Source organism: Cicer arietinum, chromosome 4 (genome assembly GCF_000331145.2).
Source record: "Cicer arietinum cultivar CDC Frontier isolate Library 1 chromosome 4, Cicar.CDCFrontier_v2.0, whole genome shotgun sequence".
Lineage (NCBI taxonomy): Eukaryota > Viridiplantae > Streptophyta > Magnoliopsida > Fabales > Fabaceae > Cicer > Cicer arietinum.
The window spans coordinates 20052658-20066721 of NC_021163.2; the positions used below are offsets into that span (position 1 = coordinate 20052658).

At 26.2% G+C, this 14064-nt stretch overlaps 2 protein-coding genes across 2 annotated transcripts; both read left to right on the forward strand.

Annotated features, from left to right (window-relative positions):
• The first annotated feature begins 6752 nt into the window (after positions 1–6752).
• On the forward strand, positions 6753–8726 carry LOC101505875 (BTB/POZ domain-containing protein At5g03250-like). The gene is made up of 2 exons (XM_004497454.4): positions 6753–7925; positions 8214–8726. The coding sequence occupies exons 1-2, from the start codon at positions 6951–6953 to the stop codon at positions 8619–8621; spliced, it is 1383 nt and encodes a 460-aa protein (XP_004497511.2). The 5' UTR covers positions 6753–6950; the 3' UTR covers positions 8622–8726.
• A 2861-nt stretch (positions 8727–11587) lies between these two features.
• LOC101491237 (uncharacterized) lies at positions 11588–13850 on the forward strand. Its single transcript, XM_004497495.4, has 2 exons — positions 11588–12028; positions 13237–13850. Exons 1-2 carry the CDS (start codon positions 11831–11833, stop codon positions 13591–13593), a joined length of 555 nt encoding a protein of 184 aa, XP_004497552.1. The 5' UTR covers positions 11588–11830; the 3' UTR covers positions 13594–13850.
• Positions 13851–14064: the final 214 nt, after the last annotated feature.

Here is a 14064-nt window from a genome sequence, read left to right on the forward strand (position 1 = left end):
TAAGCTTGGTGAAGCTTAAGAATACACAAGTTGTAATCATCCTCTGTTTGAGGTTGATCTGTTTGAACATTAGTGAAATCTCACAAGGGTGTGAGGACTGGAAGTAGTCATCTTTGGGTGAACTAGTATAAAAACAGTGTGTGTCAATCTTATATTTTTCTTTCACTCTTTAGCTCAGTTCAAATCTGAAGGTTTTGAAAAACCCATCCTCGGGCTTGCCATCCTCTGCAAGAGGATAGTTTTTAAAACACTTGAAAATTATTTTTAACAGCAAAATTCATATTCAACCCCCCTTCTAGTGATATTTAGCTACATCAATTGGCATCAGAGCAAGGTCCTATAGAAAAATACACCTAACAGTGTAAGAGAAAAAGATCCAAAAATCTCTAAAACACTTCCTCGGGCATGCCATCCTCTGCAAGAGGATAGTTTTTAAAACACTTGAAAATTATTTTTAACAGCAAAATCCCTATTCAACCCCCCTTCTAGTGATATTTAGCTACATCAATTGGCATCAGAGCAAGGTCCTCTAGAAAAATACACCTAACAGTGTAAGAGAAAAAGATCCAAAAATCTCTAAAGCTAAGTATATTCCTGAAGGAGGATCATCCAGTCGACCTCCCTACTTTGATGGTACAGATTATTACCACTGGAAAGGTAAGATGAGACTATTTCTCATATCACAAGACAACAATATGTGGTCTGTGGTGGAAAATGGAGATCATTTCTCATATCACCATTTTGATTCCAAAAAATTGTAGATGTAGAGTATTTTTGTTGAAAATGTGGAGAAATAAAAACATTTAAAAGTGAAGGAGGATAAAATTATGTTTTTTTAAAATATGTGGAGGAAGAGAGACTAATTGTGAAAGTTTAAAAAGACTTTACCTTTAATTATCCTATCTTCTATTTTGATCGGCTTCTATTTTTTCATCAAAAGAGGAGTGATTTAGGACTAATTTATCACTTATCTATATTATTTTGTATTCTCTTATTTTAATTAAATAATTTTTAGACATATTAAATTTTTCTTTCGTGGTTTCATCATTATGCGACACTCTGTTGGTTCGTCATCTTGGTGAGGTATTTTATTTTTATGTCTTGTTGCAGTACTACTATTTGGTTTAGATTGAGAAAACAACTTAAATCAAATGCAAATTCATTCAATGATTTTGACATCTTCAACATTACAGCTTCAAAGGCATAGATATTTCAAACACATTCATTTTATAATTTATGTAGGCTATATCATATTTGTAGACATTTTATCTATACTATTAGTTTGTATATTGTGAATTTATTCGCATATTTATCTTTTTTCGATTTAACGAATTTGAATTATAATATTCTCAATCGATATAATTTCTATCAATTTAAATAAGTGAATATTTTTTAGTAAAAAAAATTGTAAACGTATAGAAGTGTTTTGGTGAACGTAAAAGAACTTTTTAATTGAGGGATATAGGCCATTTTGGTGGTGTATAATCCAATATGAGGGGTATAAGCCCAATCCGATCATGATCATTTGTAGATTTTCGAGACTCCTTGCTCAGGGACTAAGCTGCCACCTGAGGATGCATTTCCTACTAGTTAAGAATGTTCTACCCTTTTTTTCTTTTTTCGATTTGTGTTTCCTTTAATTAATTAATTAATAACGCTGTCTTCAATCTGATCATGGACTATAGAAATATAATAAATAGTAATTAAAATATTATTAATTCATAAGATAAACAAAAAATATTATTAATTCATGAATTTAATCTTTTAGTTGCTTTAAAAGTATGAGAAAGAATGATAACTATCAATTTGATGATTTTTTAAATAAAAAAAAAATTGATGAAATAATAATAGTTCAAGGACTAATTATTATATATTTCAATAAGTAGTTTTAAAGATTAATAATAGTTTAAATGGGTAGTTTATTATTATTTTGATTATAGCCAAAAATAATTAAAAAAAGATTTTAAGATAAATTTTTTTGAGGGATTTAAGATAATAAATTGAATACTACAATTTTTTTAACCAGCTAAAAGATAATTTATTAAAAAACTTTATTATACTTTTTAATTAATCTTTTATTTGTAGTTTTAACTTATGGAATTGTAATTGTATGAAAAAAATTGGGTTGAAGTAGGGATGTACATAGTTGGTTTATTTTTAAAATCAAACTATATCCATTTTAAAACAATTATATAGATTAAAATCTATAATTAAATTCATATTTTAGTTTAAAATCGGTTACGGTTGTAAATTCGATACAACCGAATATGGTAAAATAATTTGTTTCTAGTTATTCAACTAGTTTTTTTTTTTTTAAATCGATTAAAATTTGATTATTTTTTAATATTTATTTTTTAAAACCATTTATTCATAATTTAATAATTGATTATTAAAAAAAAGTAAAGTATTCATAGTTCAAAAATAAATTATTTCCACAAAATGAAAGTTCTATAAAAAACATGCATTTATTTATTATTATTATTATTATTATTATTATTATTATTATTATTTATTATTATTATTATTTTTATTTATTTATTACATCCGGATAAAAAATAGGAGTAAATTGTTAATAAAATAGAATTAAATTGCTATTTTATCTAAAAAAGCTAGGATGAAATTGTTAAAATAATATAGATTTATTTATAAAATAAGAGAGAGTTGTTAAAATAATATAATATGTTATTGGTACATCTACTCAACAGCATTAACTTTGATGTATTTTTTTCTATTAGATGTATTTTATTTGATTTTATTAATATAATTTTGTTTTTTTAAATATTTTTATTATTTTTTATTTATTAAATTAACAATTATTTTTTTATAAAAATAAAAAATTAAAAGATAAAAGATGGTATGCGACCAATAAAAAAAACATGATCGCAAAGCTGATGCAACCTCTTGAAAGTAAAAAAAAAAAAAAACTAAGACATTTTAGTATATAAATTTCAACGTAGAATATATTTATTAATTTAAAAGAATCCTACAAAATTCACGGATTAAGATAATAAAATTTAAAAGTAAGATAGACACAATAAGAATTGAAAAATAAAACATTTATTGCTAGAAATTTTAAATAACATTAAAAAAACACATGGGTAGTTAGAAAACAAATTTAGAACTTAACCAAAACTAAAGTAAGAGAGATTGTAGCATTGTGATCAATAAAATATTCATATATATAAACACTAAAATATTCATATATAAACTCATGCAAAGAAGATGAAAGCAAACATCAATCACATAGAAAATAGTAAGAACAAGATATAACCAACTGACAAACAGAAAAAATAACAATATAAAAGACTTTTAAATGATATAATATTAAAACTCCGACAAAAAATTCCATAGTAGAGACCACATATACATTAATTTTAAATTTAATTAAAAAAAACCACATAATATATTCGAATTTCAAATATATTTATTCAATATATAATGCATAAGAAAAATAATTCAATCCAATTACAATTGAATTATAATTTATAAATATTATTATTATTATTATTATATATATGTATATAATAAAAATATTTTTATTTTTAAACCCATACATATGTATGAATTATTATTTTAAAGCTTTTTTCAAATTTTTTATTTTTTAAATTTTATAGTTCATTACATTAATTTTCATACAAATGGTTTTAATTTTTTTCCATTATGTAAAATTTATTCATTTTTCTATATTTTCATTCATTTTTTTCAAATGTATTTGTATTTTAAAAAATATAATTTGTTTACAAAAATTATACCATATAACCAATATTTATACTCTAATAGTTTATGTAAACTACTTATTTTATTCTTTTCATTTAAAAGAAATTGTAACTCACTAAATTCAATTTGAGTTCCGCAAAACTTAAAAAAACTTGTTTGAAACTAAAATGGGTTTAAAAAATTTTAAATCTTGTGTATCGAAAAACTTTTTTTAAATTTTTTGGAATATATTTAACTTCCAAAAAACTTTTTAAGTTTTTGAGAATATAAATGTATTTTGAAAAAGTCGAACTTTATATACTTGAAAGCTTTGATACACTATTGTGTTTTTGAAATTCAAAATTTGTGTTTTAGAATTTTTTTTTAAAATTTTCAAAATACAAATTTTTTTTAAAAACTCAAACTTTGTATATTTTAAAAAAAAAATTCAAATTTTCTGAATTACAACATAAAGTTTGAATTTTTTTTTTAATAAGAAAGATAAAATTGATTTTTTGTAGTATAGAATAAAATTTTCTGTTTTTCCGTGTTTGCAAACAAAAATAGCGAGATATCTAAGAGTATCTCAAACGGGAGTGAAAATGAGTTCGTCCACCAGCATATAATTACTTAACTTCCAATTTTTTGTGGGTTCACCGTTTGAGTTGTGCCAAGATGTCATCACGGTACTGTCAGGAAGAAACGGTACTTCATAGCGGTTACCTTTTTTTTTTTTTTTTTTCTATCTACTTTCACAATTTAATAATAATATAATTATAACAGCTACCTTTTATTAATTTATTAATAATAATAAATTTATCATTTTTTTATTAATTTATAGTCGTTAACTTCTTTTTAATTTATTAAATAATAATGATTTTGTAACCATTAGCTTTTTTTTTAGTTAATATACCACCGTTAGCCTTTTTTTCTCTTTAATTACGATTGTTAGCTCATTAATAGAAACAATTTGTTACTCATACTTTTTCTTCACAATTTTTGTTACAGTAGTTTATTAAAGTTTTTATTAACGTACTTTTTTATTTATTTTTCCATTTAAATTAATATTTTAAGTTATAATAAAATTAAATATTAATGTATAAATTAAAGTAATGGAATATAATATGATTTTTTAAAAGTTAAATCGTAAAAAATGAATGAGTTGATTTAGGGTGATGTGGCATAATAGAACTTGAATCATGTTGAGTTCACCGTTGGAGTAGAAAATTAGTGAATTGCTTCAAGATGATGTGGCACAGTGGACCTCATCTAAAGAACCCATATTGAGTTCATCGTTGTAGATGCTCTAAGTTACTTGTATAAAATTTTTAAATATTTAATTTTATATTTTAATTCGATAAAAAAAAAACTATATTAGAAAAACAATATAATTACCTTATACTTAGAGAGTTTCATCATACTCTATTTCAAAATTTACATAATTAATTTACAATTTTCTCTTACATAATTTACATAATTAATTCAAAATTTTCTCTTACAAAATTTTTTTACTATATTTTATTCTATAACGAATGTCTTAAATGATAGGCTTGAACCAAATAAAATTTTACTTTTGTAAGGGTAATGAAATCAATCAAATTTTGTCAATTTTTTTTATAATAATTATACACAAAATGCGGAACCATTTATTTCGGTTATTTCAGTTATGGAAGCTTTAAACTCGCGATTTGTTTGTGTTGTGGTTGTGGACAATAATCCATTCTTCACAATGAAACATTTGCACTCTGCTCTCATCTTTCACTCCAATTTTCCTTCTATACTATTCTCACGCATGTATTTTTTTTTTTTACAATAACTATAACTCTTAATTTCTCTATCATTTGAACCTACATTAACCAAGCTTCAATTAATGGCATTGCTGAGGCTTGGATCCAAATCTTCTGATATATTTCGTCACGAAGGCCAATCATGGTAGTTAGATTTCTATTTATTTTTTTAATCAAATTATATATACCAATTGGTTGTGTAACTTGTGTTAATGAATCAAAATGCATCTTCTTATTATGTTTGGTTACTGATTTGTATGCACTTTTTTTTTATCTTCTTGTTATTTAATTTTAAGGCATAGTTTATTTTAAGTGAAGTAATTGGCAATTGATGATTGTTTTCTACAACTGCCTAAAAGAGAAGACATGAAAATAATATATATCTGATTTAGGGTTCAAGGTTCTATTGTATTATTAATTAATGGGTCTATTATCATGATATATTCATTACAATAAAGGGGAAATGTATATTTTATTTTTGTCTTAACCTCTGGTTTTCAGTGGAAAAGATTATGATAATATAGCGTTTTATCGAAAAGTAAGTAAAATATGACAAAAGAAAATATTGTTTCAATTAGGGTTCGAACTCCTCTTATAGAATTTCTTGTGATATGTAAAAATATAGTTATAAATTAAAGATACAACATCAAATAGCTTATCATTATAGGTTCTTAGCATAATCAAATTTTAGCCAAGATTTTCTTTCCTCAATAGTGGATTTGACACCACATGTGAAGTCAATTTTTCTCATAACTAATGTGTGACTTCATTATAACGTTATTTTCTCTTATGTTATAGAAATAATTTATGCATAAAACTTATATGATATACTCGTGCAGGGTTTGTACAACTGGACTTACAAGTGACGTTACCATTCAAGTAGGCGAAACATCTTTCTTGCTCCACAAGGTAGATGTTCCAACTAGAACTTTTCTTGAAAATGATTGTTTGATTCACTCACTACTACTTTCCTTTGTCCGTAATTTTAAAAACCATTCCCATAAAAATGTGTATCCCTAAATAAAAGTCATCTATCAATTTACTAGATGTATTTATTATTATTTTTCTAAATACTAATTTACATTGAAAGGTAAAAAGTCCAAGTTGATACCTTTATATACAAAGGACGTTTTACGAATATCAGCACATTAAATGGACATTAAATTTACTATCTACTTTTCTTAATGTATGTGAAAAGGACTTCTTATGATTAGAGATAGAGGAGTGTCTGTTTCTGAATATGTGATTTTGATTGTGCAGTTTCCATTGCTTTCCAGAAGTGGATTACTAAAGAAACTCTTTGCTGACTCCACAAATGAGGATGGATCAAATTCTGTTTTACAACTTCATGATATACCCGGTGGAGACAAAACATTTGAAATCATAACAAAGTTTTGCTATGGTGTAAAAATAGAAATCACAGTATTAAATGTAGTTAGTCTAAGATGTGCATCAGAACATTTACAAATGAATGAAAATTACGGCGAAGGTAACTTAGTTGAAGTGACAGAAACTATTCTCAATGAAGTTTTCAGCAATTGGTCAGACTCAATAAAAGCACTTCAAACATGTGAAGAAGTTAAGTCTTATGCAGAAGAGCTTCACATTGTTTCAAGATGTATTGATTCCTTAACAATAAAAGCATGTTCTGATACAAACATGTGTCAAACATCATCATGGAATGGTGTTTGTTCTGAAACTAAATCACCAATTTCAAGTGATGATTGGTGGTATGAAGATTTGTGTTTGTTAAGTTTACCTTTGTATAAAAGACTTATTGTATCTATTGAAGCAAAAGGTATGAAACCAGAGAATGTTGCTGCATCATTAATATTCTATCTTAGAAGGTTTATACCTTTGATGAATAGACAATCAAGTTTCAATGACAAAACTAGTGTTAGTCAAGGGACAACACCAAGTAGAGGTTCAGAAGGAAATCAAAGGGTATTATTGGAAGAAATTGTTGGATTAATTCCTAGTAAAAAATGTGTCATACCTTCTAAATATTTACTTAGGTTGTTAAGAACAGCTATGATATTACATGCAAGTTCATCATGTATAGAGAATTTGGAGAAAAGGATTGGTTCTCAGCTTGATCAAGTTGAGCTTGTGGATTTGTTGATACCAAATATGGGGTATTCAGTTGAGACACTTTATGATATAGATTGTGTTCAAAGGATTATTGATCATTTTATGTCTATGTATCAGCCTGGAACTGCATCAACTTCACCATGTATAACTGAAGAAGGGCCATTGATAGATGGAGTTGATGCATTGACACCTATGACTATGGTGGCTAATTTGTTGGATGCATATCTTGCTGAGGTGGCTTTGGATGTTAATTTGAAGTTGCCTAAGTTTCAAGCTCTTGCTGCTTCTATTCCAGATTTTGCTAGGCCATTGGATGATGGTTTGTATCATGCAATTGATGTGTACCTTAAGGTGATGCTTGCTTCTTATCATTTAGAAATAGTTATTTGAAAATTATTACCGCATTTGAATCCAACAACCATGTCTTATCCACTAAGTAGTGTTGGATAAATTATCACCACATCGACACATGTCAGACATAAGACACGTTTTCAATTTGATGTATCAATGTTATATATACTAAACCTCAAAATAAAGTACATTCTCATAAGCTATTACTTTTATTATTGATTTCATTTGTGCTATACATCCTTTTTATTGTGATGATATTCTAATGTAAGAAACTTATGACAATTGTAGGCACATCCTTGGCTCATAGATTCAGAAAGGGAACAATTTTGCAGACTAATGAACTGCCAAAAACTGTCATTAGAAGCAAGCACACATGCAGCACAAAATGAAAGAGTACCACTAAGAGTAATAGTGCAAGTCCTGTTTTTTGAACAGCTTAGACTCAGAACATCAATTTCTAGCTGGTTGTTTGTTTCAGACAACATTGAAAACCAACAAAGTGGAAACTTTGGATTCTCAAGGAGTAATGGAAATGTTCAACTAGACCCTACACAACAAGGTGGTGAAAACTTAAGGGAACGTGTGTCAGAGTTAGAGAAGGAATGTTCAAGCATTAGAAATGAGCTTAAGAAGTTGGTTAAAACAAAGAGAGGTTGGAGCATTTTTCCAAGAATTTTCTTTAGAAGAAGTTCATAGTGTTTGGAATTAGAAGATCCAATAGCTGCAATATGAGTACACACTATCTTCCAACAAGAATGGAAAACTAAATCATTATACTTGTTAATGTTCACTGAAAAAGTATATATATCTTCATAAGTGGAGATTCTGTTCAACTTTTTTTTGGAAGTAGATTAATCGACAAGTATGACTAACAAACTCCCACACACAAATTGGAAATCTCAATTTCGAACTTAAGTCACTGTAGAAAATATTCAAGCTAATAATATCAATATTATTAAATTAGAGCTTAACAACAATTATATTCAACTCTATCATACGATTCTATCTAATGTTATTTTTTTAATTGAATGCAGTGATTCTTTATATGACACTTGACTTCCAAATAATTTAAGAGAGTAAATAACTATTTTATCCTTTGAAATTGTAAAAGTCATATCTTTAAATTAAATTTATGAAAAATTCAAACGGAATCCCTTAAATTAAACAATATTATTCAATTTAGTTCTTCCATTAAATATTTATTTAGTAAAGCAACCATCAAAGTTAATAATAGACTTACCTTTTTTTGACTTAAATAGTCTTTTGATACATCAAAATAAACATAAAAAATTTTGAATTGTGATTTAAAATATGAAAAATTTATTAAATTGATTGATTTTTTTTTTAATTTAAAAGATAAAATTGTTATTTTACAAATTTAAAGAACTAAAGTGATTGATTCATACAATTCAAAAATAAAAATTTCTAAAGGATTATTATTATATCTATATATATGAAATTCCCCAATAATGATACGTGTATTTTATGTCCAAAAACAACTATATTTGTCCACTAAGTGTTAGGTTTTTTTATAAAAAGCTTATCCACTTTTTTTTGCAGAAAAAAACTTATTCCACGTAATTATCTTAAAAATCGACTAAAAAATTAAATTTGCTTGCTAAAATCAATTAAATCATGATCATCTACAATGATAATCTTCCCCTTGTCCATTATGAGAGGTTTAGATTGGGCTGCAATTTTCTTGTCTTGTTTTAATTCGGATCTTCATATTGAGAGAAATGTATCATGCACTCCTCACCTGAACTTCTCACCTTTCATTCCAAATAAAAATATCATTTTACCTTTATTGTTATCTATAAAAATTTCAACAACAAAAAATTATCATCTCTTTTTTCACTCATTTCATTCGAAAGTATCAATTTTACAAAATACAAAAATCTGAGTATTGCAAAAGTTCGAATATTTCAAACCTCTGAAACCCAAAAGTAAGAAATCCTCGAAAATTTTGAAACTTTCGAAAGTTTCTATCAACATGAAACTTTCGAAATGAAATTTTTTCCAGATCCTTCAATTTTTTGAAAGTTTCTAACAACCTGAAACTTTCGAAATGCAATTTTTTTCAGATCCTTCAAACCTTCGAAAGTTTCTAACAACATGAAACTTTCGAAACACATGTTTTTTAGAAATATGAAACATTCGAATGTTTCGAAAGTTTGGAAGTCATTGAAAGTTTCAAATGATTTTCGGAAGTTTGGCATTCAATGAAAGTTTCGAAACTGTTTTCGAAAATTTAGAACAATCTAAAAGTTTCGAAACTGTTTTCAAAAATTTGGAACAATCTGAAAGTTTCGAAACTAAACTTTATTTTATTTTATTTTCTATTTTTTTATTATTGATATATTCTAAGTTGTTATTTTATCAAAACCATACTTCAAGTAGCATTATATATAAAGTACAAATCAGATTTTTTTTTCAACTTCATCTTCTCCGATACTCACTAAAAGAATATTCAAACTTTACTTTGTTATATTTTTCTTTTAAGTAATTTCTTGTGACATCATTTATATTCTCAAAAACCTCTAAAATACATCATTAAATTAATCAATTTATAAATATTAATTTGTCAAAATATACTTTCGAATTAATCCATCCAAAGAACTTTGAGGTGAGAAAAGAAATTCTCAATCTTTTATTGTTATCATACGGATCTTCGTATTGGCCATTGAAAGGCCCAAACTGAAACCCACTATTCTGAGATACATTGGATTCAACTAACTTTCTTCACTCTTCCATTGAATTGCTTTTGGTAATTTCTCCTAATAAGCATCTAGAGACCAAATATGCTCTCACCTTAGTCTACTAACCCACTACTTAGGTATGGAAACGAAATGGATTAGAGGTGGATTTTGCCTCCCTACTCTTGTCTCTAATTAATAGAAGAAATATTGCAATTACTTTTGTTCTTTTGTCAGAGAAAAAAATTAAGTTTTTGTTCACATTCTCAATAGAGATTGTGTTTTTTATATATATAAAATAAAAAATTTAAAAATTATATTTGTTATATTTAATATATTAAAATAATAATTATTAAACAATAATAAAATGTAAAAATTATATTTTCTATAAAGAAGTATTAAAATTTATAATATATAAACAAATATTATAAATAAAATGAATGGACATAAAAATTTTAAAATAAGTAGGAAAAATTAACAGTAGAGAACGATATTATTGGAAAAATTATTAATGCTATTTTTGCATTTAAATGTTAAATAATTTTACAAAAAACAAATTCTAAAAGTGACATATATATTATTATAACAAGATAGAGAGAGTAATTTGTCCTTTGAAGAATAATAGTGACATAATGATGAACTTGTTCTTTTCCTTTTCCTTGGAGAAAACTTATAATATTGTTATCATCATTATTTTAACAAAACATTGTCTCTTTAACCTTGGTTATTTTTAAAACTTTTTAGAATGACTCTTAACATTGTTAGGAAGGTAGTTTTTTTTTTTAAAAAAATAGGAAGGTTATATCGAGCATTCTAATCAAATTTCATATATCCTTTCATTTACAAATAAAAATTAATTTATACAATTCATTTCAATACAAAATAAAAAATGATTAAATTTAAGTACCTTAATAAACACGTTACTCCCTCTATTTACTTGCATGTATAAATGATTACTAAAATGTTGATGTACATTGTTAAATTGAAGTTGTCCGTTAATTTGTTTTTAATGTGATATTTAGTGGAAAGAAAACTCAATTAAGTATAATTAAAAATGGTTATGTCGGTCCCAATATGTTTGGTTAAATCCCTAACCTCAAAATCATTTATTTCTTCTTCCTCCACCCCTCTAGATCTTTCATAGAGTGCTATCCATTGAAATACCTTATTTGGTTTATTAGTGAGTTCTCTATACCTCTTTGTAACGAGATGAAAAGTGTTGTTAGGTCTAACATTTCACCATTAATTTCTAAGCATGATGTGAATCGGAGTGAAAGTGTTCTAAGTGTTGATACACTTGGAAATGTTGATGCTCCTACGTGCAAATGTGGGAAAAAGTGTGTCCTATATATCTCAAAGACATCTAAGAATCTTAACATACCTTTCTTTAGATGCCCCTATTTTAAGGTAAATCAACACTTATTCTGAACATTCCTCTGATTACGATTTATATTCACTCATGTTTAGGGATGAGAATATGTTAGGTCGTCCAGACCTATGGTCTGACCTACTTATGGTCTGGTCTGGCCTATTTAATAAAAATGATAGGCTTAGACTATTTTGAAAGTCTATTTATTTAAATAGGTCAGACTCATGCTTATAAAAAAACCTTTAAGGTCTGACAGATCGGTCTATATATATTTTATTATTTATTAATGTTATTTTTTATTATTATATTAATAATATTATTTCCTATTTTAAATTCTATCAATTAAGCAATCACTCACTAGTCATTCCATATTCGGCAGTCGTTCCATATTTGGTAGTCGTTTCATATTCGGTAGTCATTCAATTAGTCAATCACTCAGTAGTCGTTCAATATTTGTTTGAGAGGTAATAGTGAGTGCGTTTGTTTCAGAAAAAAATATTTTCTTTAAAACCAAAAATTATGTGTTAGGGTTTAAAGGATGTTTGTTTCAGATTTTTTTAAAATTATTTTTTGTTTAATATATATAGACTTGTACATTGATATTGGTATGTAGAGAGCATCATGTGGCATGAGTAGAACATTTAAATGTTTTAATATGAATAAGGCTTTTAAATAGGCTTCCAATCCAGACCAGACTTTTAAAAAGACCATGCCAGACCGGAAAAAAAACTTATGTTAGGCCGTAGGCCAGGCTTAGGCCTAAAAAATTAATCGTATGTCAGCCTCAAGCCTTTCAAAGTCTGGTCTGACCTGACATATTCTCACCCCTACTCATGTTGTAGTAATTTTTTGTTGATATTGCAATTTTAATTTTTTAAAATAAATAAAATAGGAGAAAAAAAATATTATTTATAACATAAAATTAATTATCATCAAGGGTTCTAGATGAGATTTGAAATATGTCCTTTAAGACTACTATTATAATTATAAATAGAGAAAATATTATTGTTAACTTGGTCAATTGATCAATAATGAATGTAATAGACCTTTTGAATACATGTGAATCCAAATGAGAATTAAGAGAATAATAATGATAACGATTTTAACTTACTCTTAATTAATATAATAAGCTATATCTCTAATGATTAAAAAAGTCAAGCTCTAACCACTAACTAACAACTTGTGGGCATATAGCAATTTTAAATTAGCATAATAATTTACTAATTTTTCTTGATTCTTGCAGCAGCAAAATAGGCCACATTGTAATTTTTTCATGCCGAAAGATAAATTTATTGAGTCACAAATTACAATGGTTGAGTTGCTTGAAGCCAAAATTAATCAAATGGAGAGAGATGTAGAAGTTATGAAAATTGAGATAGAGAATGATATGGAAACCAAAATTAATCGATTGGAGAGAGATATGGAAGTCAAAATTAGTCAATTTGAGAGAGAGATAGAACTTATGAAAATTCAAATGATTGAAATGCAAGTGAAGATGGAAGAAGCAACAAATTGGAAACGATATGTAAGGATGGTAGGGGTTGTGATTGTGGTTTGGTTATATCCTTTTGTATTTGGAAGTAAGAAAAGATTGTTTAAGTAATGTATTAAATTTGGGTCATGTTTGTATTTTGATTGTACAATGTTGCTTTTGGGTTGTAATGAAATGTATTTGATTTAGAGAAAAAAACCATGTACACTTACACGGTAGAAGAGTTTTCTACGAACATAAGTGTAAAAGAGTTTTATAACGTCAACCAATCATAATTATACATTTCATTAAATAATTTAATTTAATATATTTGAATTTTGATTGATCTTCAATGTAAAATATATTTAATACATCGATATTAAGGTATTTATTAATTGTTTTGATTTTTTTGACTTTATATATATATATATATATATAAAAGATATCAAATAGAATGAATTTTAAAACGTAATGACTGTTAGGTTGCATCACATAAATATATATTTTTTGTCTCCTATTATAGATAAAATATGTAATGAACATTGCTAAAAAAAGTGTTTAGTTAAATTATTGACCCAATTATCTTTTGATAAACAATGAGAT

Bases quoted from the DNA above. Each gene is read 5' to 3' on its own strand.
- LOC101505875 (XM_004497454.4), top strand. From the start codon at position 6,951: ATGAATGAAAATTACGGCGAAGGTAACTTAGTTGAAGTGACAGAAACT. The intron at 7,926-8,213 runs GTGATGCTTGCT...TGACAATTGTAG, and splicing joins CAATTGATGTGTACCTTAAG to GCACATCCTTGGCTCATAGA.
- LOC101491237 (XM_004497495.4), top strand. From the start codon at position 11,831: ATGAAAAGTGTTGTTAGGTCTAACATTTCACCATTAATTTCTAAGCAT. The intron at 12,029-13,236 runs GTAAATCAACAC...TTCTTGCAGCAG, and splicing joins TTAGATGCCCCTATTTTAAG to CAAAATAGGCCACATTGTAA.